This window comes from Talpa europaea (genome assembly GCF_964194135.1).
Source record: "Talpa europaea genome assembly, chromosome: 11".
In the NCBI taxonomy this organism is placed as follows: Eukaryota; Metazoa; Chordata; class Mammalia; order Eulipotyphla; family Talpidae; genus Talpa; species Talpa europaea.
The window spans coordinates 69,726,740-69,752,807 of NC_140078.1; the positions used below are offsets into that span (position 1 = coordinate 69,726,740).

The window sequence follows — 26,068 nt, forward strand, 5'->3', positions numbered from 1 at the left end:
ATCAAGAAGATGTGGTACATATATACCATGGAATATTACTCAGCATTCAAAAAAGATAAACACATGCAATTTGCAGCAACATGGATGGCACTGGAAGGGATCATGCTCAGCGAAATAAGCCAAAAAGAAAAAGAAAAATACCGGATGGTCTCACTCATAGCAGGAATCTAGCAAACTTAAATAAGGGACCAGGAAAATGAATAACTATAAGAAAGTGAAAATCAAAATCAACAAAAAACTATGAACCAGAGACACTTTTAGGGGGGCGGGGGCGGGAGGGGAGGGATTGGGGTCAGAATGGGGGGGCTGCAATTGTATGGGGAATATAACAATAAAATTTATAAAAAAAAAAAAATAAAAAAAAAAGAACTAAAATGTACAAAAAAAAAAAAAAAACATAGAGGATGCACTTCAAGATACCTACTGTAAAGGCATATTTGGGGGACACAGCACCAATTGCAAGGAAAACAAAAGCAAAAATAAACAATTGGGATTACATCAAAATTAAAAGCTTTCGCACCTTCCAAGGAGCTATCACAAAAGGGAAAATGTAGCCTACAAACTGGAAGATGTTCGCACAGCACACATCTAACAAGGTGCTCATTTCCAAAATGTACATAGTATTTAATACAGTCCAGCTATAGCAGGGTGGTCCCCAGGAAAAAGGGAGGTTTTAGGTTTCCTGTCCCACCCAGGAAAGTATGGAACTGAGCAGGGAAGAGAGAAAGCTGCTAAGGGGTCTGGGAGAAGGAAGGGAGAAAGATGGGGAGCAAGGAGACTTTGAGGAGGCACGTGGTACAAAGAGGCATGTGAAGAAATTGCATTTGTTTTTTGGTGTTGGACTCGTTGAAACAGATGTGGGTGAGAGATCCATATGGAGGTTAACAATGGTAGCATTTATATTGATTTGATTTTTTTTCCAGACTTTCTCACCACTTTTGACCCTTTCTCATGGTCCCCACAAGGAGGTTCCTTAAGACTTGTGGCAGGTTTTGGGGCCTCGGTGGCCCTGTTTTGGACCAACCCTCTTTGGTTGGGCTTTTACCTACAAAGGGATGGGTAACTTTGGGTGGTTAATTTGGAAACTTTTTTTTCTTTTTTGTATTGTACACCAATTGTATTAACTTTTTTTATTAATTAAAGTTCTTATGCAAAAAAAAAAAAAAAAAAGAGGTAAAGGACCTATACAAAGTAAACTATAAAACACTGTTAAAAGAAATAGAAGAAGACAAAGAAATGGAAAGACATCCCCTGCTCATGGATTGGAAGAATAAACATTATTAAAATGGCCATCCTACCAAAAGCAATATACAGATTCAATGCTATTCCAATCAAAATCTCAATGGCATTCTTCAAAGAAATAGAACAATTATTGATGAAATTCATATGGAATCACCAAAAACCCCGAATAGCCAAAGCTCTACTGAAAAAAAAAGAAGGAAATGGAGGCATCACACTCCCAGACTTCAAACTATACTACAAAGCCATAATCATCAAAACTGCATGGTATTGGAACAAGAACAGATATACAGACCAATGGAATCGAATAGAAAATCCAGAAATAAACCCACAGATTTATGGTCAACTAATCTTTGACAAAGGAGCAAAGACTATGCATTGGAGCAAAGAAAGTTTGTTCAATAAATGGTGCTGGGAAAACTGGGTCGCTACATGCAAAAGAATGAAGCTTGACCACTACCTCACACCATACACAAAAATCAACTCAAAATGGATTAAAGAACTAGACATAAGACCTGAAACCATAAAATACATAGAAGGAAATATAGGCGAAACACTACGTGATTTGCACCTCAAAGACATCTTTACAGACACATCACCCAAAGCAGTGATAGTGAAGACAAAGATAAACAGCTGGGACTACATCAAATTAAAGAGCTTTTGCACAGCAAAAGAGACAATAACAAAAACAAAGAGAAACCCCACCAACTGGGAGAACATTTTTGCACCCAACACTAATGATAAAGGACTGATCACAAAAATCTGCAAAGAGCTGATGAGACTCAGCAACAACAAAGAAAATAATCCAGTCAAAAAATGGGCAGAAGAGCTAAAAAGAAACTTCTCTGAAGAGGAAATGCAAATGGCCAACAGACATATGAAAAAATGTTCAACCTCACTTGTAATCAGGGAAATGCAAATCAAAACTACCATGAGATACCATCTCACACCAGTGAGAATTGCACATATTAAAAAAACTAGCAACAACAAATGTTGGCGAGGGTGTGGAGATAAAGGAACTCTTCTACACTGTTGGTGGAGTGCAAACTGGTCCAACCACTGTGGAGAGCTGTGTGGAGATTTCTGGACCTACTAAACATAGAGCTTCCATATGATCCAGCAATTCCACTCCTAGGTATTTACCCAAAGAACACAGAAACATCAATTCCAAAGAACACCTGCACCCCTATGTTTATAGCAGCACTGTTTACAATAGCTAAGCTTTGGAAACAACCCAAATGCCCAAAAATAGATGACTGGATCAAGAAGATGTGGTACATATATACCATGGAATATTACTCAGCATTCAAAAAAGATAAACACATGCAATTTGCTGCAACATGGATGGCGCTGGAAGGGATCATGCTCAGCGAAATAAGCCAAAAAGAAAAAGAAAAATACCGGATGGTCTCACTCATAGCAGGAATCTAGAAAACTTAAATAAGGGACCAGGAAAATGAATAACTATAAGAAAATGAAAATCAAAATCAACAAAAAACTATGAACCAGAGACACTTTTAGGGAGGCGGGGGCGGGAGGGGAGGGATTGGGGTCAGAATGGGGGGCTGCAATTGTATGGGGAATATAACAATAAAATTTATAAAAAAAAAACAAAGAAATTACAATAATATTGCTAAAATAAAAATGAAAAATCAAACCTATATGAAAAAGGTAGAAGCAAACAAACTAATCACATAGACTAACATGATTACTATGATTAAGAATTGAAATTTAAACAACAGTACAAAACACAACCAAGCAAAAACAGGCAATTACAAATCAGAGACATACTTCAGGGGAGGAGGAGGGAGAGGGATCAGAGGGAGGGAGGGAAGAGCACAGGGGACTAAGGTGTTAGTGCACAGGTGCATTGGTGAAGGAAATTCTATGGGGACTACACCTGAGGGGGTGGGGGAAGCGAACATTGGTTAAAAATGAACAATGATGCAAAAAATTAAAAAAACAATTGAAATTTAGATGTATACTATCCAGCATGGAGGAAAAAAGGAGGAACTTACTTTTCTATTAAAGAATAAAAACCCAGGGTTTTCTACTATCACTGTACCTTATTATCCTTTAATAGAAAAAAACCTGAGTTTTAAAAAGAAAATATTTTTTGGTACTAAGTGCTAAAAAAATTTAAAACCATTATATCTTTGCATTATGAGAAAACCAATACTATACTTGGGATTTTAACTATCTAGTTTTGCAATTTAATGTTAAAACTATTGAATCAAATCTGACTATTGAAGTGAATGCACTTACATTTATAAGAGATTTTATTTTTCTACCACTAGGATCCTGTATATTATATATGAAAGAAATGCTCCATTCAATCACCTCTTAATAGCTATTCTTAATTTCTCTGAAGTTATTTCAGGGCTCTGGCTTCTAACATTTATAGCATGTAAAGACAACAGTGTCAGGGAGAGCAGGATAACTAAAGCGCATCCTTGCTATGAATTCTTCATAAAATACAATTTACATTAAAGATAATTTTATACATGACTTCAATTTAAAATATTTTTATATGCATCTGGAAAAACCAAAACATTAGTATTTGTACTAGGGAAGTGGAATTGTAAATTGATTATTTAAAACAATTTCCAAATTTTCTGTAGGCATGACATTGACATTTTTTTAAATATAAAAAGAGACAAAATTTCACACATATTCTTTAACTACTGGATGTCACAAAATATATGACTAGTCTAAGAATTACAATTAAGTAACAAAAAAGGATAGTGCAAATAGTCCAATCAAGTCAACATTTTCAATACAACAGCTTAAGAAAAATACAGGCGGATTTAAGTCAATTGAGCTGGGACTGAGTATATGTGCTCTGTGGTATTATGCCCCACACCGTGATAGGCCTTTCTGGAGACTGGCATTTATGCAAATTCTATCTTAGCACTGTGACACCCTTGGCTTGGTTGTCCATTCAGCTATCCACCCATATACCCATTCACTCACTACCTTAATGACCTATCATGTACCAGACTAGTCATGCTGGCAACAGAGAACACAGCAATTTCGAGTCAAGCAACTGTTCAGACTCATCATGCTAATACTCCCCTGAAAACAGAGTGTATTCTCTTCCTAAAAGTTATTAGAGTATAATACCTTTGAGTTTCTTAATTTCATTAATTTAAGAAATAAGAGAATTACTGACAGGTGATTTGATAAAGCAGAAGATTGAGTTCCTTTTACTAAGGTCAACTTCAATGGAGAAAGAATGGCTTTCAAAACTGAAATTTAAGGACTGCACGGTGAGAAGCAAAACATGTTCACTACAAATTTCACTCTGAAGTATTTTCACTCTAGTTCTTTTTACTATGAAGAATATTCCTTAATCTAAGAATAGTGAACAGTAAGTGTAGAAAATGGTTTACTCAGTCTTTTCAATACAAAGGGAGGCAGAGCAACAGAGTAAGAAACATAGGTTTTGACATGAGATTGCTTGTTTTTTTTTTTTTTTGTAAGGATATACACTGGAGTTTTATTATAAATACATTTTATTTCTTCATATAAAATATTTTTTAAATTTTATTTTTATATTCCCCATACAATTGCAACCCCCTTATTTTGACCCCAATCCCTCCTTTCCCCGCCCTCCATCCCCCATGGTGTGTCTCTGGTTCATAGTTGTTTGTTGATTTTGATTTTTTCTTTCTTATAGTTATTCTTTTTCCTGGTCCCTTATTTAGGTTTTCTAGATTCCTGCTATGAGTGAGAAAGTTTGTTCAATAAATGGTGCTGGGAAAACTGGGTCGCTACATGCAAAAGAATGAAACTTGACTACTACCTCACACCATGCAAAAAAAAAAACAACTCAAAATGGATTAAAGAACTAGACATAAGACCTGAAACCATGAGATTGCTTGGTTTTTATATCAGTTCTTCCACCAAGTCACAATGTCTTATATACTATCATAGGCTATTGTAAAGATTAATTCTATGTAAAGCACTCAGCACACTGCCTGACATGTTAACTGCTACTGCTGTTATAATTATTATCATTATGTGTTACATCATTAGCTAAAATATGGCTTAAAGTACAATGATTACAATAAAAGATTTCAGAGTCTGGAAAAAAGACTTCTAAACAGGCAGACACGGGCAGAAGGCATATATCTACACATATTTACATAAGAATACAGTTTAGAGCTGATTTTTCAAAATTGGTCTTAATGATTACTTAGAATTTCACAAAAAGTCTTTTCTCACTACCTGACACTGATTGCTTCTTCATTCATTTTAACAGTTCAAAACATATTTATTAACATCTACTCTGTGCTAGCTTACACTGAACGTGGGGACAAGTAGTGAATAAAAAACATATTCTTGGTCCTGTATTCTTTCAGGTACATCTAAGGGGTCCCTAAATCTCTGTATCAAATTCTTGTGAGTTTTGTGTTCTTTTGAATGTTCTACATTCTACTATCTCTTTCTTCTGGGGATCCTCATCTGAGCCAAGGAACACAGAAAATAATTTGAAATTAATTAACTACATACAATGGATGTTTTAAGGCATCAGAACTTAGTTCTCACCCACCCAGCATTGGCTGAGAAAGGCTGGAGATGTTAAGATTTTCTTTTCATTAGAAAAGTTCTTTTTTCTAATGCTTACAGCAAAAGAGAGCATAGAGACAATAACCATCCTGTGAAAGGATGGTATATTTATAGTTCATTATAAGAAGTTATAACTAGTAGCTACCCTTTACTAAATGTTTACATGAGATAGGTATTTTAACTGTATCATTTCTAAGCACTATGGGGAGTAGACTGTATTAGATCCATTTTATAATTAAGGAAGTTGAAACCTAGAGACATTAACTCCCACTAAGGGAGCAAAGTTGCTTTTGTCTCAAGCTAGGTTTGTATTCTAAACCAAAATTACTTCCACTATAGTTGCTGCCAATCTACTAATAAATCATGAAAGTTAAGTACAAATAGCTAGAAGTGATTTTACTCAATTAGTCATAGTATTTTGAGGGATGATATTGTGTCCAATCCAGAGGGAAACAATACTGATTGGTGAATGAGTGACCAAGTGTATGAACAAGCCCATTTTATTAGATACATTCACAAAGTCTACTAAGTGCAAACACTGTGCTAAGTGCAGGGCATGATGATGATGATCAGCAAAACAGATACACAAAGAGTGAGTATATGTGTAAATTAATCATTTGAACATGATAGCTTGATAGAAAGATTATGGCACATACACACTTTAAACATAGTTACCCCAGACTTCTTGCATATAGCAAGGCATTGATTGGTGGGCACAACATTCTGTGCCAGAATAAGAAGTCGTCATTGGAAACTTCTAATTTCAGTTGTCCTGAAGCTGGAAAATATCACCATATGCTTTAAGGGAAAGTACTAAGCCATAAACCTTTCTGAATTCTAGCTAAAAGTTTACTCAGAAAGAACTCGGTGGGGAGGAGGAGGGGGCAGCACTCTCTGCATACTACAACCCAAACTACTCTTTGTGTTGCTTCCTCTAAGAGCAATTTCCACGGTGAGGTATGTAAATTAAGCATGAAAAGAGGGACATGGTGGGTTAGGGTACAGGAAAATCTGACAGAGAAGGGAGAAAGAGAGAGAGAGTGGGGGGTATATGATAGAGCAAGAGGAAAAGAAAGAATAAAAAACTAGAAATTATCTATTGGTGAGTCCTTGTAAACAATGATACTTCACAATAAAAAGAAACAGTCATCTAATTTGTTACTGGTAAATTATAGAAAAATCATTCTAATTCAACAAAAGCTTATAAAATGTTTGTTTTATTCGAATCTGTACTTTCTATCTAAAAATGCAAATATTCTATAAATTGATTCAAAGCATAAAGTATTTCTTGCTTAGATATTTTCTTTTTTTTAGATTTATTTATTTATTTATACAAGCACTGGGTACAGTCAGAAGTGCGGGAGGGTGAGAGAATTCACCAGAGCCAGAAGGGAGAGCAGAGCAGGCAGACTGGCGGAAGTACACTGCTGAGGGGAGCAGCGGGCAGCAGGAGAGGTCTGCGCGCCATGTGGGACCCTCTCCCGGTGGCATGGGATCAAGCTGGCGCTGCAGAGGCTGCGGGCAGCTTCGCAACCCAGCGCTCAACTGCTGCGCCACCAGGGGAGGCCCTGCTTAGATATTTTCTAATGCAAGGATCAGTGAGGCTGAGTTGGTCCTGGGTCAATGCAATTTTACCTAGCTATTCTCTATTACAGTAGTGATGAGATTAGGGAGAAGAAACGTTTACCAGCATCTTAATGGAAGGTGTTGAAAACATTAAACTGACACATTAAAATTACAATGCTAGACAAATTATTTTAAAATTTGAATAGCAGACTTGAGCAGAAAGATTTGAAAACAACATTTTTTAATACTCCTCCTATATTTTAGTTCTTAAAGATAGAAGAGCATAATAAGTGCTGGTTTCTATTTTAATTATTTTTACTTATAGAATGAGTCCATGCAAATATGAATAGGCCAACAAGTACTGCCACATAAATTTAATGTCTGAATCTTCAAAATTTTGGTCAAATAATAAATCCTCATTTTAGGATTTAAAAGATATTGTTGTGGAGAGCTCTGCATTTAATTTAAAATTTTTTTTATTAATTTTTTTTTCTTTTTTATAGAGGCATGTTTTATTTATTTATTTGTTTGTTCGTTTGTTTCGTTTATACATGCACTGGGTACAGTCAGAAGCGCGGGAGGGTGAGAGAATTCACCAGAGCCAGAGTGGGGAGCAGAGCAGGCAGAAGGACCGAAGTACACTGCTGAGGGGAGCAGCGGGCGGCAGGAGAGGTCTGCGCGCCATGTGGGACCCTCCTCTGGTGGCCGGGGAGCAGCCGGGGATCGAACCAGCGCTGCAGAGGCTGCGGGCAGCTTCGCAACCCAGCGCTCAACCGCTGCGCCACCGGGGAGGCCCTCTGCATTTAATTTAACAAAAGAGTACAGTACCAGTTTTTCTTTTATTTATTTATTTTTATAAATTTTATTGTTATATTCCCCATACAACTGCAGCCCCCCCATTCTGACCCCAATCCCTCCCCTCCCGCCCCCACCCCCCTAAAAGTGTCTCTGGTTCATAGTTTTTTGTTGATTTTGATTTTCACTTTCTTACAGTTATTCATTTTCCTGGTCCCTTATTTAAGTTTTCTAGATTCCTGCTATGAGTGAGACCATCCGGTATTTTTCTTTTTCTTTTTGGCTTATTTCGCTGAGCATGATCCCTTCCAGCGCCATCCATGTTGCTGCAAATTGCATGTGTTTATCTTTTTTGAATGCTGAGTAATATTCCATGGTATATATGTACCACATCTTCTTGATCCAGTCATCTATTTTTGGGCATTTGGGTTGTTTCCAAAGCTTAGCTATTGTAAACAGTGCTGCTATAAACATAGGGGTGCAGGTGTTCTTTGGAATTGATGTTTCTGTGTCCTTTGGGTAAATACCTAGGAGTGGAATTGCTGGATCATATGGAAGCTCTATGTTTAGTAGGTCCAGAAATCTCCACACAGCTTTCCACAGTGGTTGGACCAGTTTGCACTCCCACCAACAGTGCAGAAGAGTTCCTTTTTCTCCACACCCTCGCCAACATTTGTTGTTGCTAGTTTTTTTAATATGTGCCATTCTCACTGGTGTAAGATGGTATCTCATGAGTACCAGTTTTTCTATCCTTAAAAATATTCTATCAATGTTAAGTCACACATATATTTTGAAACATGTAAGTATTGACACTAGGAAAATAGAACAAAAGCAAAATAACCTATGACTTAGAAATATTAGCAATAATTTGCCTGGCTTAGTGATCTGTTCCGATACAAACAGTTCTACTGTTCAATGCAACATTAGAAAAAAAATGCCACTGAGCCTCAGTTTCCCCATTAAGGAAAATGAAGTTTTTGTCTTGGAAGAACATAATAGCATTTCATAATAACTCTGCCTATAAGTTAGACCATGCACTTGCTTCAGTGATAGAGATAGATATACTCAATCAAGTACCAAGTAGCTGTTATAGTTATGAGTACACACATATATGGTTATCAGTGCCCATCTGTTGCATATAGAAGTCTCCTTTACACAATTTAATGACTTCATTTTTGTAGTATACCACCGATTTTTTCAAAATTGGAAAATTTTGGAAGAAATTTTAAAGTGTTCAACTGAGACTGAGAAACAGAGGGAATAATCCTACCAGATTTAGAGAGCAGTATGTTTTTCCTATAATAAAGGTAGATTTACAAAAGTTGGGGAGGGGAAGGGCTTTTATTCATTTAGTAAAACAAATGTATAAGTTCCTCCCTCCCCCTTCCCACCACACACACACACAGGCCCATACACACTTTATTGAGAAAAAGAATGTGTAATTTATTGATTAGTACTTATGATCTTAACCTTTTCAAATATAATTTGTACTTGCTTACAAGTTACAGACAGGCTCACAGCACTGAAAGCAGTAATAAACTTTGGTGCTCTAGTGGAAGTTTTTATCTCTGAAGAAGCTGGAATGTTCCAGAGGAAACTTAATGAAACCACCAAATTAATCAGGGAGCTCCAGGAAACCCGGAACAGAGTCTGAACAGCAGACCTCTGGCAACATAATCTGTCTCTTGGGTTCCTTGTATAGAGAGAAATGCATCTCATTGAACAAGTGACCAATAATCTTAAAGAACCTGCACAGCAAGTAACTCCAGGTGATATCATATGCATGCACTGAGTTTGGAAAGCAAAGCAATGGGGATTTCCTTTCTCTCTCCCATTCTAGAAAACAACTTTGTAGATTTAACAGATGCTAAAGAACCTAAAAAGACTGATGTGAGTGTGGACCTGATGGTATATGAATCTAAATTGATATTTGATTATCATTATGTATATACATATATTTTTTCATTCTTAACTTGGAAATGCTTTTCAGAAGATATTATTTGTAAATTGTATTTTAATTAAGCTTTGGAACAATTAATTTAATGTTTCAGAGATTGGACTCTATTAGATAATAAAGCTAAACATGAGACAATGAAAAAAAAGTCTTCAGATTTGATAAAACCAAATTGATTGAACAATATGATTGGTCTGTTTTCCAAGTTTTATTATAAAGAGATAACAACATTTCTAAAATATTTCTCTTCTTCATTTCTAAAATATTTTTCTTCTTCATTTACTGTATAGGTATAGTTAAACTGCAACATAATGATCTATACAACTGTTAGTATTCATCAGTTGAAGTGTAACAATTTACTTGGCTCATTAGAAATGTTATGTTTCCAATTATTAGTATTATTGACTTTTTAAATAAATATAGTAATATTTTATAACACAGTACAGTTTACTAAAATTTGTACTCCTCGAGTTAGATTTAGAGAACACTGTGATCTATGGTACACTTGAATCCATGTTACACCATACAAGGAGTCCATGGTATGGGTCAAAGAATCAAAAGTTGAGAAAAGGTGTAACTTAATGAAAACAGAGACAGGATGTTATCATTTCAAAAAGTTACAAATAGCCAATTTGGGGTTGTATTTTTTCTTTTCTTTTGTTGAGCAGTACCACTCTGGGTTGGATCTATGTTAAGAATTTATGTTTCCCCTTTCCTGATTTTGTCTTCTACTTCTGCAAGGACATATTCTCTAGTACCTTCAGGAAAAGAACCATGCACGGTAACTTCTGCAACCTTAATTATTTATGCATACAAGAGCTGGGGTACAGGCCAGAGGTGTGGGGGGTGAGAGGAGTCACCAGAGACAGAGTGGGGAACAGAACAAGCAGACTGACCGAAGTACACTGCTGAGGGGAGCAGCAAGCGCATCAGGAGAGGTCTGCTGCGCCATCTGGGTTGCTCCCTGGCTGGCCGGGAGATCAAACTCGTGCTGCAGAGGCTGTGGAAGCTTCATAGGCTGCGTCTTAACCCCTTGCACCACCAGGCAGGCCCAACCTTGAATACTTTAAAGTGGCTTTATTTACCTTACACTTGACAGCTAGTTTTGGCTGTTTATAAAACTCTAGTTGCAAATAATTCCTTGATAGAATTTTTCAGACACTGCTTCATTATATTCTAGAATCCAGTGTTACTGATAAAACTTCTGAGACTGGTGTGGTTACTAGTCTTTTGCAAGAAGACCTGTTTTGTTGTCTGAAATATTTTTGGACTGCTTCATCTCTGGAATATTGAAATATCTTAATATGCCTTGCTTTGGGTCCTCCCATGTCCCATTCATTATAGTAGGCCCTTTCAACCCTACAACTCCTGTTCTTTGGCTCTTGGAAATTCTCTTCTGTCATTACTTTAAAATTTCCTATTTATCAACTTGTTCTTTTTCTGGAAATTTTAATGTCTACTGTTGGACTTTCTGAATTGAATCTCTGTATTTCTCTTCATTCCTCAGCCATTACCCACCTTTAAAAAAAAAAAAACGATTGATTGATTGATTTTTTTAAAGATTTATTTATACAAGAACTGGGGTATAGGCCAGATGTGCGGGAGGGTGAGAGGATTCACCAGAGTCAGAGCGGGGAACAAAACAGGCAGACTGACGAAATACAATACTGAGGGGAGCAGTGGGCAAGACAGGAGAGGTCTGCCGCGCCACGTGGTTTTCTCACCGGCCGGCCGGCAGGGATCGAACCCACATTGCAGAGGCTGCAGACAGCTTCACAGCGCTGCGCTCAACCACCTGTGCCACCAGGGGAGGCCCGATTTATTTATTTATGCATACAAGAACTGGGGTATAGGCCGGAGGTGTGGGGAGTAAGAGGATTCACCAAAGACATACTGGGGAACAGAACAGGCAGATTGACTGAAATACACTGCTAAGGGGAGTAGCAGGCGAGTAAGGAGAGGTCTGGTGCGCCATATGGGTGACTTCCCTGGCCGGGGATTGAACTCATGCTGCAGTGGCTGCAGATGGCTTCATAGGCTGTGTCGTAACCCCTTGCACCACCAGGGAGGCCCTGTTTTATTTTTCTGGACATGAAAGTATCTTACTATTTTGTTCCTGTTTGTCTTATTTTGGAAATCACATTCTCCCTTCCTTTTTGTAGCATTTTATTTTACACAAAGGATCTTTGTGATTTCCTTTGTAGTTACTCAGAGACTTCCTTTTGAAGTTCTTTATTAGTCTCTAATTCTCCCTAAGGCCAGATTACTTCCTCTGGAGCAAAGGCACTTTTATTATTTTGGTCTCCTTTCTATGGAAGGATTCTTCAAATACCTGGTGATACTCAATTGTCTACTTGCATTTAAAAGGCACTACAAGAAGTGTGGGCTTTTTTAATGTATGGATAAGTTGACTAGCAAGCTTCTCTTTCCCAGTAAGTGGAAGAGATCTGGTTATTACACTTGGAAACCCTTAAATGCCACAATATGGAGGACTTTGCAATAAGGTCCCACTTTATACTCTTGCTGTCCAGTTTCTTCCCAGGCAGCTGATCTTGTAAATATTTATCAGAAGGAAAATATGCCAGGCTTTCTGTTCATGACAATAGCTTATTACTTTTATATACTTTTTTTTTTAATAGAGGCATGCTTTATTTATTTAGTTTGTTTGTTTGTTTGTTTGTTTATACATGCACTGGGTACAGTCAGAAGCGCGGGAGGGTGAGAGAATTCACCAGAGCCAGAGCAGGGAGCAGAACAGGCAGAAGGACCGAAGGACACTGCTGAGGGGAGCAGTGGGCGGCAGGAGAGGTCTGCGCGCCATGTGGGACCCTCCTCCGGTGACCGGGGAGCAGCCGGGGATCGAACCGGCGCCGCAGAGACCACGGGCAGCTTCGCAACCCAGCGCTCAACCACTGCGCCACCGGGGAGGCCCTACTTTTATATACTTTTAAGTAATCTCCCCTTTTAAAGTTTCAAGGCACATTTCCATCCTCCATGATTCTGGGAGCTGCAGGGTAAACCAGCTTCTCTATCAGCTTAAGTTTTATCTGCATATACTGGGCTTCCTCTGTTCCTCATCCTCCATGTACTTTCCAGTTTCTAGAAATGAAGTCATATATTTCATATTTTTCTGGGTTGTCTCCCATTCTATTTTTCATTATTTTCTTTTAATTATAAGACATTTCAATATCTTCAGAAGGAAAGGAATTAAAGATACTAAAATACACTTAAGGTAAAGGTTTATCTTAAGTAAGATGTAAACTGAAAAAAAAGGAATTACTTCAAAGTTCAAGGGACGTAATTTTAGGGAAATGAGATAAAAGCATCTGGGAATTTTATCAATTGCTAAATCCAGGAAAAATACAATCTGAATATTATTTATGCTAGCTTCCCATGTTAGAATTATAGAATTTTACTTGTATGGCAAGAGTAAAAAATCATGCCCTTTGCATAAATGTAGGACTGTCTTTGAATGACTTACTTAATAATATTCTGGACCTTTAGTGTTGAACTTAATATAGTACTTATATATTGATTTTTAACAGGTGTGGACAATTCCCATTTGTATTACATACTTATTCAGAGTCATTGTATGGCTATAAATTGGCTATAAATTGTAAAATTGTAAAGGAAACTGAATTCACATAAAAAAAAAGCAATAAAAATTTGAAATTAAAGCACTAAAAGGTCAAACAAAAGTGCATTCTGATTACTAAGGTCTAAAATGAAGGACTATGATCTGGAAGAGACCTCAGAGGATAATGTAGCACAATTATTTAATTTTCCAGAAGTGAAAATGGAGGCTGAGTTTCAGTGAGTAGAAGCAGAGTATTCTTTTCTAGACTAAAAAATACTACTACTCATAGTAAAAATGATCAAATTTAGTAGAGAATACAATGTCTTTAATCATTAAAGAAAAGCTTTGATCAGGTGCAAACTCCATGAGGACCTGAGTTATCATAAATGAAAGTAAGAAATGTCCAAATCATATTCATACTTACTCATTCCCCCAGTCCAAGCGCACGGTGATATGCCGCTTAACCTCCCGCACCTGATCCTGAGTTAGGTGACCAGACAGTAGTTGCCTTCGAAGGTCTATAAGTTCATTCATCACATGGCGTAGTTTGTAGAAAAGATCTACTTTGTGTTTCTGGGAAGGCATTTTGGGTATTGGGTGAAATAAAAAAGGGATGAAAAAAGAGAAATAATTAAACTATGAAAATATTTATTTCTCTAAATCTCTTTTAAAAGATACACAAAGAAGAGCTTAATAATCTTAACGTTCTTAGTTCCTACTGTCTAAAAATCCATACATAGTGACATATAACAAGTATTATAATTAATTTGGATCATGCAAAGTACCATTAATCTCTACTCATTCCTGGACTACTCACTTTATAGTAAGTCAAAGTTACAAAATGCAGTCAGAACAGAAAGTCCTGTTAACACAGGACCAAGAGCTGTTTCTCTGACAGAAGTTACTATGTACAAAGCCAACAAAGGTTTTCAAATCCAGCAACAACTCTGGTTTCTCCTGGAGGAATACTGAAGTTAAGGGAGGGAAACAGAATCACTTGCCCTATTTAGAAGGAACTAAGGTTTTAATATAATGCCAGTCTCTGGAGTGACATTCACTCCAGGCCTCATCTAGCTTTAATTAGCTTTTGTAAACTTTATGCATCCCTGATGTCAGAAATTTGTACTCTTTTCAGTTTAATAAAAAGTGTCACCTTTGTAACAGCTAAGTGGAACCACCTTAATGAACTAAATTGTGAGCATCATAGTGGTTTTGACCTTACATTAAAAAAAAAAAAAACCCTAAGTGCCATGACAGCAGATGCTTACACAAAATAAGAATATAAATTTAAAACCAAAATCCTATTTATTCATAAGTGAAATCTTGATTTCGGAATTTCTAGATTGTTGTCTGTTATAGAAAAGCATAATTTTATATGACAAATAAAGTTCTTGCAATGTAACTTAACCATAAAGTATACTTTTTTTTTTTAAAAGACCTGTGCCATAGTGTTAGTATAAAAATCTCTATCTGGGGGCCTCCCCGGTGGCGCAGCGGTAGAGCGCTGGGTTGCGAAGCTGCCCGCGGCCTCTGTGGCACCGGCTCGATCCCCGGCTGCTCCCCGGCCACCGGAGGAGGGTCCCACATGGCGCGCAGACCTCTCCTGCCGCCCGCTGCTCCCCTCAGCAGTGTCCTTCGGTCCTTCTGCCTGCTCTGCTCCCCGCTCTGGCTCTGGGGAATTCTCTCACCCTCCCGCGCCTCTGACTGTACCCAGTGCATGTATAAACAAAACAAAAACAAACAAGCAAACAAATAAAGAAAAAAAAAAACATGCCTCTATTAAAAAAAAAAAAAATCTCTATCTGGGATTTCTCCTAAAAAGAATCTTGTGAAAATAAGCTGATTCAAGTGGCTACAAACAAAATTAATTATAAAGCATATTACAAACCGGTAGACTCAACTAATGTTTTAGGTAGCAGTGATCTTATTAAAATGTCAGAACATCATACTACTTAAATGTAGCTAATGGAACATTAGATTAAAGGTCCATCTTAAAGAAAAATAACTTATAACTAGAACAACTTAGGAATCAAGCATTCTAAAAGCATTCTAAATGCATTCAGGTGCTGTCCTTTCCTCAGTTGATGACTATATGACGAAAAGTGAAGTGCCTTGATAGCACACAATGCTGGCAGAAAAGCAGACTTCACAAATTCTTGCCAGTTTTAACAAGCAACAAAGTCTAGGCAAATTGCAACATCTAGAGAAATGAGCTCTTGAATACTAGCAACAGAGGTAATATGCTGCATTTATTTATTTATCATAAAACAGGGTCACCTAAATTTAAAGATTATTTTCCTATCAAACTACAAACAATGATATACTGTATACATTACACAAGCATGTACTCATTTGCTCAATTAACACTTACGGAACACCTGCTGAGTGCTAACACTTTACTGTGATCAAAAGTCCCTACTCATGGAGTTTTCATTCCAGAGTTCAGAGAAAGGCCATAGAAAAGTAGATAAATGATGGTGGTAATGAATTCTAGGAAGAAAAACTGAGGAGAAGGGACAGTGGGCGGCCAAGGGTGGGTTGCCTGGAATGTAGGAGAAGGCAGAGTTGTCAGAAAAAGGCTTTTCTTGGGAGTTGAACTTTGAGTAGAAACCTGAATGAAATAAACACTTAGGAAAACTGGGGAAGTTTTATTCATTCATCTATTTTTATTGCGGTAACACTGGTTTACATAGTCGTTTATGTTTTACATGGATAGGGTCTCTTCATCAGGTATTGTTACTACACAGCACCTGCTACCAAGACACCCATAGACCATCACTGTAGTCTGTTGGGTTCCCTGCCCACCTTGCTCTTGCCCTTTACCCTTACAGTCCCTCTTGTGTAGCCTCAGTGCTTATAGTAGCTTTCTAGGGTTAGTTCTTAATTTGGCTTTGACCTTTGGTTTCTCTGTATTCCACATGCAAGTGACACCATCCGGTGTTTCTCTTTCTCCTTCCAGCTCCATCCATGTTGCAGCAAATGACTACAGTGTATCTTTTTTAAAAGCAGAATAGTACTTTACTGGGTATATATACCATATCTTCCTGATCCACTTATCTATATTTGGGTACTTAGGTTGTTTCCATAGCTTGGTTATTGTAAATAGTGCTGCAGTGAACAGAGGAGTGCATGTTTCCATTCAAATTAAATTAATGTTTTTGTAGTCATCGTGTAAGTATCTAGGAGTGGAATTGCTGGGTCATATGGCATATCCATTTTTAATCTTTTGGAAAACCTCCATACAGTTTTCCACAAAGGCTAGACGAGTCTACATTCCCACCAACAGCCAAACAAGGTTCCTCTTTCTCCACATTCTTGCCATCTTTTTGAGATGTGCCATTCTTACAGGTGTGAGATGTTATCTCGCTGTGGTTTTAATTTGCATTTCCCTGTATTTCATATGGTTGTTGCCATCTGTATGTCTTCTTTAGAGAAGTGCCTATTTAGCTCTTCTGCTAACTTTTTGACTAGGAAATGTTTTATTTTTCCTGAGTTGTTGAGACCTTTGTAGATCTTGGATATCAGTCCCTTGTGAGATACATGGTGTGCAAATATTTCTCCCATCTATTAGGGTGTTTTTTGTTTTGGTTTGTTATGGTTTCCTTATCTGCACAGAAGCCTTTTAGTTTGATGTACTCCCAATTGTTTATATTTTCCTTGCTGATGGGGAGTAACCCACAAAAACATTTCTGAGGCCAATGTTGTCGAGTATTTTGCCTCCACATTTTTTTTTTTGTTTGTTTCTAAGCATTCTGTTGCTTCAGGTCTTACATCCAAGTCTTTTATCCATTTTGAGTTCACTTTTGTGTAAAGTGTGAGATGGTGATTCAGTTTTATTCTTTTGCAAATAGCAGTCTAGTTATCCCAACACCACTAATTGAAGAGGTTTTCCTTGATCCAGTAGTATGTTCTTGGCTCCTTTGTCATACATTAACTGTCCATATAAATGCGAGTTTATCTCTGGGCTCTCAATTCTATTCCATTGGTCTATCTCTCTGTTTCTGTTCCAGTGAAGTATATTTTGAAGTAATATGTTGAGAATAAATCATAAAAGGCAATGAGCAAAGCAGGAATTCCAGTCAGGAGGCTATTTATTGCAACAACCCACAGGTTGAGATGGTTGGATGGATGAATGTATGCACGTGTATGGTGTGGAATTTCTGCATTTTATAGGTAGAGAGCTGTAAGGATGGGCTAAAAAATTAACATAAGGGTTACAAACTGAGTTAAGGATTATTCCTTTTCCTGGCCTGAGGAGCATGTCTAGAAGAGGAAACCAGATTCAATTTTGACATGTTAAGTATGACACTGAATTCCAAGATTTAGAAGTCGGGGAAACAAGGTGCATTTAGCACAGGAAACTAAGAAGGAATTAGTAATGAGGTAAGAGGAAAAGCAGGAGACTATTAGAAACATGGTTTTATGGAGAACTTTCTCAAATGCACTTAAGAATAAAATAGAGGCTGAGAATGGGCCACTGGACTTGACATCGCAATATCCATGATTAAATTCTATAAGGGCAATTTTGATGGAATGACTGGAGTAAATTCAAGAGAGAACAGGAGAGGAAGGAATGGAAAAAAAGCATAGACAATTCTTTTGTAGAATTTTCAGTAACTGGAAGGAGAGAAATGGAGTACCAGAATCATATTGTATAATCAAAGGAGAGCTGCTTAAAACTCAATGAGATTTTAGATTTGTATACTGAAAATTAGCTAGTACAGAGGGAAAATTTGATGATGAAAGTGTTAAATCCTCAAGTAGCCAAAATATAGTAGTAGTCAAAATATAAGGTTTCACTGGATATTCTATTCATTGTCACAGAAAGGTAAGGCATAACATATGGTTAATGATGCAGATAGTTGGGAGATTCAGTGACAGGAGACTTAAATGTTTCCTCTGGTTGTTTTATTCCCAAGGAAATAAAAAGAAATCTGAGAGGGGGTAGGATGGGAGAGGATGTTAGCAGTTTGAGAATAGCAAAACTGTAAAATAGTTTTATAGGAAGAGGTAACACAAATCAAGCAGGGAAAGGTAACTCAAATATCAAGATGATTTTGAGATTTATGAATGCTAATTCAAAGAGTACTTGTGTTTACATTTTTTTAAAGACAAGTACAATGAGGTATATTGATAAACAGTATGTGTGGATTGTATGTCTTATGTATGTTTATTAATAAGTACATATACATACGTATAACATCTACAAGCACATAGACTTACATGCATATACATATAATATCTATGCAAGAATATACTAATAATGTCTTTTTATTATACAGCAATCTATTTTACATGCATATACATACAGTATCTATGCAAGAATATACTAATAATGTCTTTAATTATACAGCAATCTATTTTATTTTTTTTTATAGAGGCATGTTTATTTATTTATTTGTTTGTTTGTTTATACATGCACTGGGTACAGTCAGAAGCACGGGAGGGTGAGAGAATTCACCAGAGCCAGAGTGGGGAGCAGAACAGGCAGAAGGACCGAAGTACACTGCTGAGGGGAGCAGCGGGCGGCAGGAGAGGTCTGCGCGCCATGTGGGACCCTCCTCCGTTGGCCGGGGAGCAGCCTGGGATCGAACCAGCGCTGCAGAGGCCGAGGGCTGCTTCGCAACCCAGTGCTCAACCGCTGCGCCACCAGGGAGGCCCAGCAATCTATTTTTTAATGGAATTTCTAACAGATTGTATTTTCAAAGATGAGAACAGTATTTCCCATTCCAAGTGCTTTTCTGCAAAAAGGTGATTGTGATACTCCTCCAATATGAGGTAGAATCTGTTTTTTCACACTCTTGAATCTAGGTAGGGCCTAAGACTACTCTGACTAATCAAACATGATAGCAGTAAGCTAATTCTAGGTACAGCCCTTAACTAGTCTGGCAGCTTCTACTTCTTGCTTCTGGGAGTACATACTTTAGGGACTTTCTCCCTCAAAGCCAGTTGTGATGCTATGAAAAGCCAAAGCTACCCAGAGAGGCCACAAGAAGGCACTCCAGTCAGCAGTCCCAACTGGCATTTTAGATGCCAATCCTAGCTCAGCTCACTTTTCAGAGAACTATAGCTCCTACCAATATCTGACTGCAACAAAAACAAATGTCTTGCCATGAATACTAAAAGCTTTCAATAGAGATCAATTTAATGAAAGTTAAACACTGCATCCAAATTTCAAGTTAAGGGATCTCTCCCAGGTCTCCAAGTTTCCTCTTACTTCTGAATATTCTTGTATTTTTATATAAGTAGGTAGCTTATTTTCTCATTTCAATCATTAAAAACTTAAGTTTATTCAAATTTCTCCAGTATTCTTTTTTTAATTGCTATTACTAGTCAAGGCTCTTACCATGAAGTAATCTCTACTCTTATTCAAAATGTTTATATTATACCAAAGCTCTAAGACTCAACCCAGGATTATATAAAAATATCTAAATTGCAATATTTGCAACCCCAATGACCATACTGTCAAAAATATCTTTAAACCCAGCAATTTAAACTTTCATTTTAGCTTGCTGAATGATATAGCTATTAGCAAAACTTGAAATTGAGGTCAAAAGAGAAAATTTCTGTGTAATAAAACAATATCTAAAACTAAGCTATTTCGTATTGATCTTAAAGTACATATTTGTAAGAGATAAAAATGTAAAGAAGCAATGTGGAAATTCTTTTTTTTTAAGATATATTTATTTATACAAGAGCTGGGGTACAGGTCAGAGGCATAGGAGGGTGAGAGGATTCACCAGAGACAGAGCTGGGAGCAGAACAGGCAGACGGACTGAAAGCATTGCTGAGGGGAGCAGCGGGTGAGACAGGAGAGGTCTGCCATGCCGTATGGGTATCTCCCTGGCTGGCCAGGAATCCAACCCATGCTCTAGAGGCTGCGGACAGCTTCACAGTGCTGTGCTCAACCTACTGTGTCACCAGGGAGGCCCCTGTGGAGATTCTTTTCAAACTATTTGCTAGGACAGGAATGTGCCTATACAATCTATTTGCTTGGCATACATATATAGTTCTTCAACTTTCAGGGGCCAGGATATCTTCCTCATTCCACTCCCAAGCCAAATATATTCTCCCTTATACACTTCTTGATAGCCAAAATAACACCCTTTATAGCTTTAATTCTCTTTTACAAAACAAGTATTTTCAGGAGAATGGAATTAATTAAAACTGTATTTTTAAGAAAGCTGTCTTTCCCTAGACAGATAAGAATCTTGGTAATAAAAGACCAAAGTCAACTGAAATGTAGGGGAAATAACAGTGATATGAAAAATGGAGGCCTCAGTTGCTGATGTCAAGGACATCCATTCACAATTCTGAACAAAGTGGGCAGTTGAGAGCTGAGGCATTCTCAGGAACAGAATTAGCCCTTCTATGCAAGACAAACAAGTCTCCATTTTTAATTTACTATATATATATATATACGTTAAATAAACCCAACACCTTTATACTTGTATATAACACAGCTATCACAGGATACATGAATTAGATGAATATATACTGACAATAATTGAATTAAGACATACTGTTCAGCAAACATAGAAGCAATACTCATTAATTTGACCCCCAATAAACCCCCACACCAAATCATGAGACCATATTATGTTGACAGGAAAAGAATTGGAGGGATATCCATTGAAATATAACAGATTAATTGGAGGCGAGAAGGAGATGTAGGAAAAGTTAGCTGTTTATAGTATACATAATAATTTTTAGAAATAACAACATAATAAGTAACACTACATAAAACCTGGCAGAGGAACTACAGAGTTTAACTGGTATAGCCTCAAAGTTCCAAAATGTAGCCGGAAATTAATTTCCAGCCTATAAAGATTTCATTCTCCACTCTGGTGCTGGTTGTGAAAGATGACTTGGTCAGTGACTACCTGGCTGTCAGGGGAGGGCAGAGACTCGAGGGCGTGTTCAAAGATTTATGGTGGCTCAGGTGATCACTGAAAGTAGGAGTAATGCCAACGCAATTGCAGAAGAGCTCACTAGGGGTAAAATGGCGACCTGGGTCCTCACTAACCTGTACCTTCAGATAGGCATGCTTCACATCTTTGGGGACAGAGGAGGTTGGTTTGAGGGAAGAGCGATATGGTGGAGGATAACATATATCAGATAATATGCCAGAGGCTGTGTCATGCTGAACCATTCCTACTTTCATTAGGTCATTGTGATGTGTCTTGTTCACCAGTCAAAGACTGGTAACTTTGCTCTTCTCCCAGGGCTGGCTTTAACTCAGTCAAAATGGATCCGCCTTCAGTCATCCTCCTCAGGGGTGGTTCAAGACCCACAGGTATATTCCATTCCTTTTGGTCTTCATTTTTCCAGTAAGAGAATAAGAGAGAGCTTTGAGGCCATACCCCACTCAGAGTTCTGAAGTCACTGGTTTTTCAGCTAATGTTCAGTTCCTTTTAGACTAGGACTAGGGTTCTTTGGAGAAATGACTGATTCTTCTGATGTATCAGGGAGGGAGAATAGCAAATATTTCAGTTCTGCTCACAAAAAGGTATAATTTATCAGAAGGCAGCAAGTCATAGCTTAAAAAACAAACAACAAACAAACAAGTCAAAAATGGAAAAGGTTTTCTTTAAATCCAATTCTCTTACAAGTGTCTCTTTCCAGGTCCCCAAAATCCCTGTTACAAGTCCAAGACCAAGAAACAAGTGTGGCTTCTTCACATGTCTTTCTGCTCTATGTGCCTCCTTGAGTCTTCTCCATCTCTCCCCAAGTCTCTATTTAAAGACATCACTTGATCTGTCTCCCTTAGGTAACTCTTCTTAACGAGACTAATAGGAAACTAGCCCCAATCCTCCCCATGTACAATTGTCCCTTCTCCCAAATGTTAAAGTTAACTCTGGACAGTAATCTGGCAAAGAAATAAAGGACTATATCCTAGGGAAAGGGTGTGGAGGACAAAGGGAGAAGATGGGAGGGTAGGAAGGAAACCAGTAAGAATCAAGCCTATTATTTCTTAAGAAAGACTCGAGAGACTGGAGGTACCAGGAACCCCTAAAGATGTTTTTGTGTATGAATGTGCATGCACATATATAGTGGGTCTGGAGAGTCTGATTGGGGGGATGAAAACAAAAGAATTGGTTAACAGTCTTTTAAAAGGCTGTAAAATCTTCAGATCACTACCCCTACTCTATCCTGTCAGGTTTTCTCCACCTGAGAGCTTTGTCCAACTAAGGGTTTATTCTCTGCAGAGATTAAAGCAAAGTCTATACACAGGAAGGCACCAATTAGGGCTGATGATGTTAAAAATGGATATTAAGTCAAAAACATGTAGTATACAGATCCTTAGTGCCCTTCCCCACACTGAGTTTTCAATGTTTTGATAGCGAGGCTTCTATTTTCCTAGGAAGAAGAATGGAAGATTGCTTACTGAGAAAACTCAGTAAAATGGAAAAGACCCAGGAATATTGATAGTTGCCCTGCTTCTCTTATGAGAAGTCAAGTCTTCTCCTGGACATTCTAGAGTAATGTCTACCAGCTAGTAAACACCAGTTCCATTCACAGAACTTTCTGTCAAAATTATAATGCTTCATTCTTACATGAAAATAGAGAAGAATAGCATATAATGAGGGCCTCCCCGGTGGTGGCGCAGCGGTTGAGCGCTGGGTTGCGAAGCTGCCCGCGGCCTCTGCGGCGCCGTTAGATCCCCGGCTGCTCCCCGGCCACCAGAGGAGGGTCCCACATGGCGCCAGACCTCTCCTGCCGCCCGCTGCTCCCCTCAGCAGTGTACTTCGGTCCTTCTGCCTGCTCTGCTCCCCGCTCTGGCTCTGGTGAATTCTCTCACCCTCCCGCGCTTCTGACTGTACCCAGTGCATGTATAAACCAAAAAACAAACAAACAAATAATAAATAAATAAATAAGACATGCCTCTAGAAAATTAAAAAAAAAAAATAGCATATAATGAAGAAAGTTTCCAACATGAAGGAAAGCGACTCTAACAGTCAGGGAAAAACAACAACAACAAAACCTGGAGGAAGGAGAAATAATGCCAAGAGTAAAAGTTCAAAGAAACAGTTTCTATTCTGGAGAACAGAAAGACTATAATGTATCCATAATATAAGAACAGGATATAACAGTAAAGGAAAGAAAGATCCAGAGGCACAAAGGGCTTTTGGAAGTTAGAAACAGGATGGCTATAATCTAAAACAAAATCACTGAAAAATGAAAGAACAGGAAGTTGAGGAACTCTGACAGAAAGTAAAACAAGAAGTAATACAATGGATAAATATAAGGGGCAAGAATACAAGTAAATTAGTGAATCATTCTAGAGTGTCCAATTCTAAATAAAAGAGTTTTAGGAAGAAGGAAGTGTAAAAACACAGAGGAAGAAACTATTAAGGAAGTAATAAAATAAATGTCACAGAACTGAAGGAAATGTATTTCCAGGTTGATAAAACTCATGAAGTAGTCAGTGTAATCAACTGGAAAAGATATAACTAAGACACATCATTGTAAAACTGCAGAATACTAGAGACAAATAATTTTATGGGGAAAAAACAAACTTATCAATAAGTGTCAGGAACTAGTGTGACATTGAACTTCTCAGTAATAACATTGGAAGCTAGAAAATAATGAAGCAATTCTTTAAAAACTACTGTACTTTATTTTTTTACAATGTTTGCTTTCTTTCCTCAGGTGTAGTACCCATAGACTTTCACCACCAATTCACCTGTGCACCATCACCTCAGTCCCTTGTGTCCTGGTCTCTTTCCCTCCCCACCATCCCAGGCAGAATGTCTCTGATTGTAGTTATCTTTTTTTATTGTGAAAAAATACTGTACTTTATTTGTAACCAAGAATTTTATATCCAGCCAAACTATCAATGAAGGATAAAGTAAACTAAAAATAGATAAGTGAAATCTTGAAAATGTTCTCCCACCTTTCAGGAAGCTATGGAAAGAGTGACTCATAAAAGGAAGTAAATCAAGAATAGGGTAACATTGGCTTTACCCAGAAAAGAAAGGGACCAGAGAGAGGCAAAGAAAATTATCATACTGGATTAAACAGGAGGCGGAAGGTTTCATGCAGGATATCACTGAGAAAAGAATTTAACTGGTAAAATACCTAAAGTGTTAGAACATACTGAAAGGAGATTTTCATCTTTTTATTTTATTGTATTTTTTTAATTGATGTAACATTGGTTTACAATACTGTGATTAATTTATAGGTAAGGGGTCACGCCTCTTCAGATATATGTTACCATACCACACCCACCACCAATGCAGCCACGATGCTCCACTGAGGCCCCTCTCCCATTTGCTCCCCACATCTACCATCCACTCCAATAACCTAAATTCTACAGTTAGATTTCAAGGGTTTGTTTTGGCTTAGTTGCATCTCTCCCTTTATTTCTTTATATACCACACATGGATGAAATAATCCTGTATCTTTTTCATTCTGAGATGATTTTCATTTCTGCTACACAGAACACAGAAAATAGAGGAAACAAAACAAATGAAAAGAGTATTATTAACTATAAAAACAAAGTTACACAAGAAAGGAAATTTAATCTTAGTTCACTTACTATGTGCTCAGTATGAAAGTAGTTACATAGGAATAGCAGCAAGTGCACATTGATTTAACAACAAAAAAAAGATGATTTAACAATTTTGGAAAAGTGTATTTAGTGTTAATTCTTATCTAATAAAAGATCATTAAATGATACCTAAAATAGAAAAAAATCAAGAGATACATTAAAATATTATTATTTAGAAACATGAAATGCCAGAAGAGATAAAAGGGCTGCATAAAATGAGTATGAAGTGGGAATCATGAATGGGGTCAGCAAGCACCAAGAACTACCTGGTTTTTGTTTTTGTTTTTCACTAAAGGCCTAGTTGTCTTCAATATATTCTATAAAGATCATATATACATATAACTTCAATTGTTGTTTCTTCAAGATGAAAATAACCCCTACTATAAAAGATCCTCTTACATTCCTACCCCCAGTCAGTGCTCTGAGTCACAAAGTTGAGCAGACCCTCAAATGAGCTTCACTGTTATTTATTACTTTAAATAATAAGAAATGAAGTCAGCTAAACCTGCACTAGAGCAACAATCTCCTGTCAGGCTCAATACAAAAGCCAGACCATTATACATCTATTCCCAGAGTGAATGAGAAATGAAACACATTCCACGGCAGAATGCCCTGGAGAAGGCTCTGTTTCTTGACTACAGCACAGCGTCTGTCAGTTCACGGCTTCTACACCGTGGTGACAGTATACACAGGGCAGAAATGACAACAGCTACCCTGCCAACCAAGCCACTTCAGGATATGAGTCACCCTGCTGCAGCAAAGAAAAGGAAAAAGCAAAAAGGTGTACATTCACTCCCAGTTTCCCAGAGAT

General features: G+C 37.6%; 1 protein-coding gene across 1 annotated transcript in view; it reads right to left on the minus strand.

Annotated features, from left to right (window-relative positions):
- Nucleotides 1-26,068, minus strand: part of DOCK3 (dedicator of cytokinesis 3) — a gene marked incomplete at both ends in the record, with an annotated part of 286,944 nt that overhangs the window by 160,783 nt on the left and 100,093 nt on the right. Inside the window, one exon of the mRNA XM_084248035.1 lies at nt 14,128-14,276. Within this exon, the coding sequence (XP_084104161.1) occupies nt 14,128-14,276 (149 nt within the window). The remainder of the gene's footprint in view (nt 1-14,127; nt 14,277-26,068) is intronic.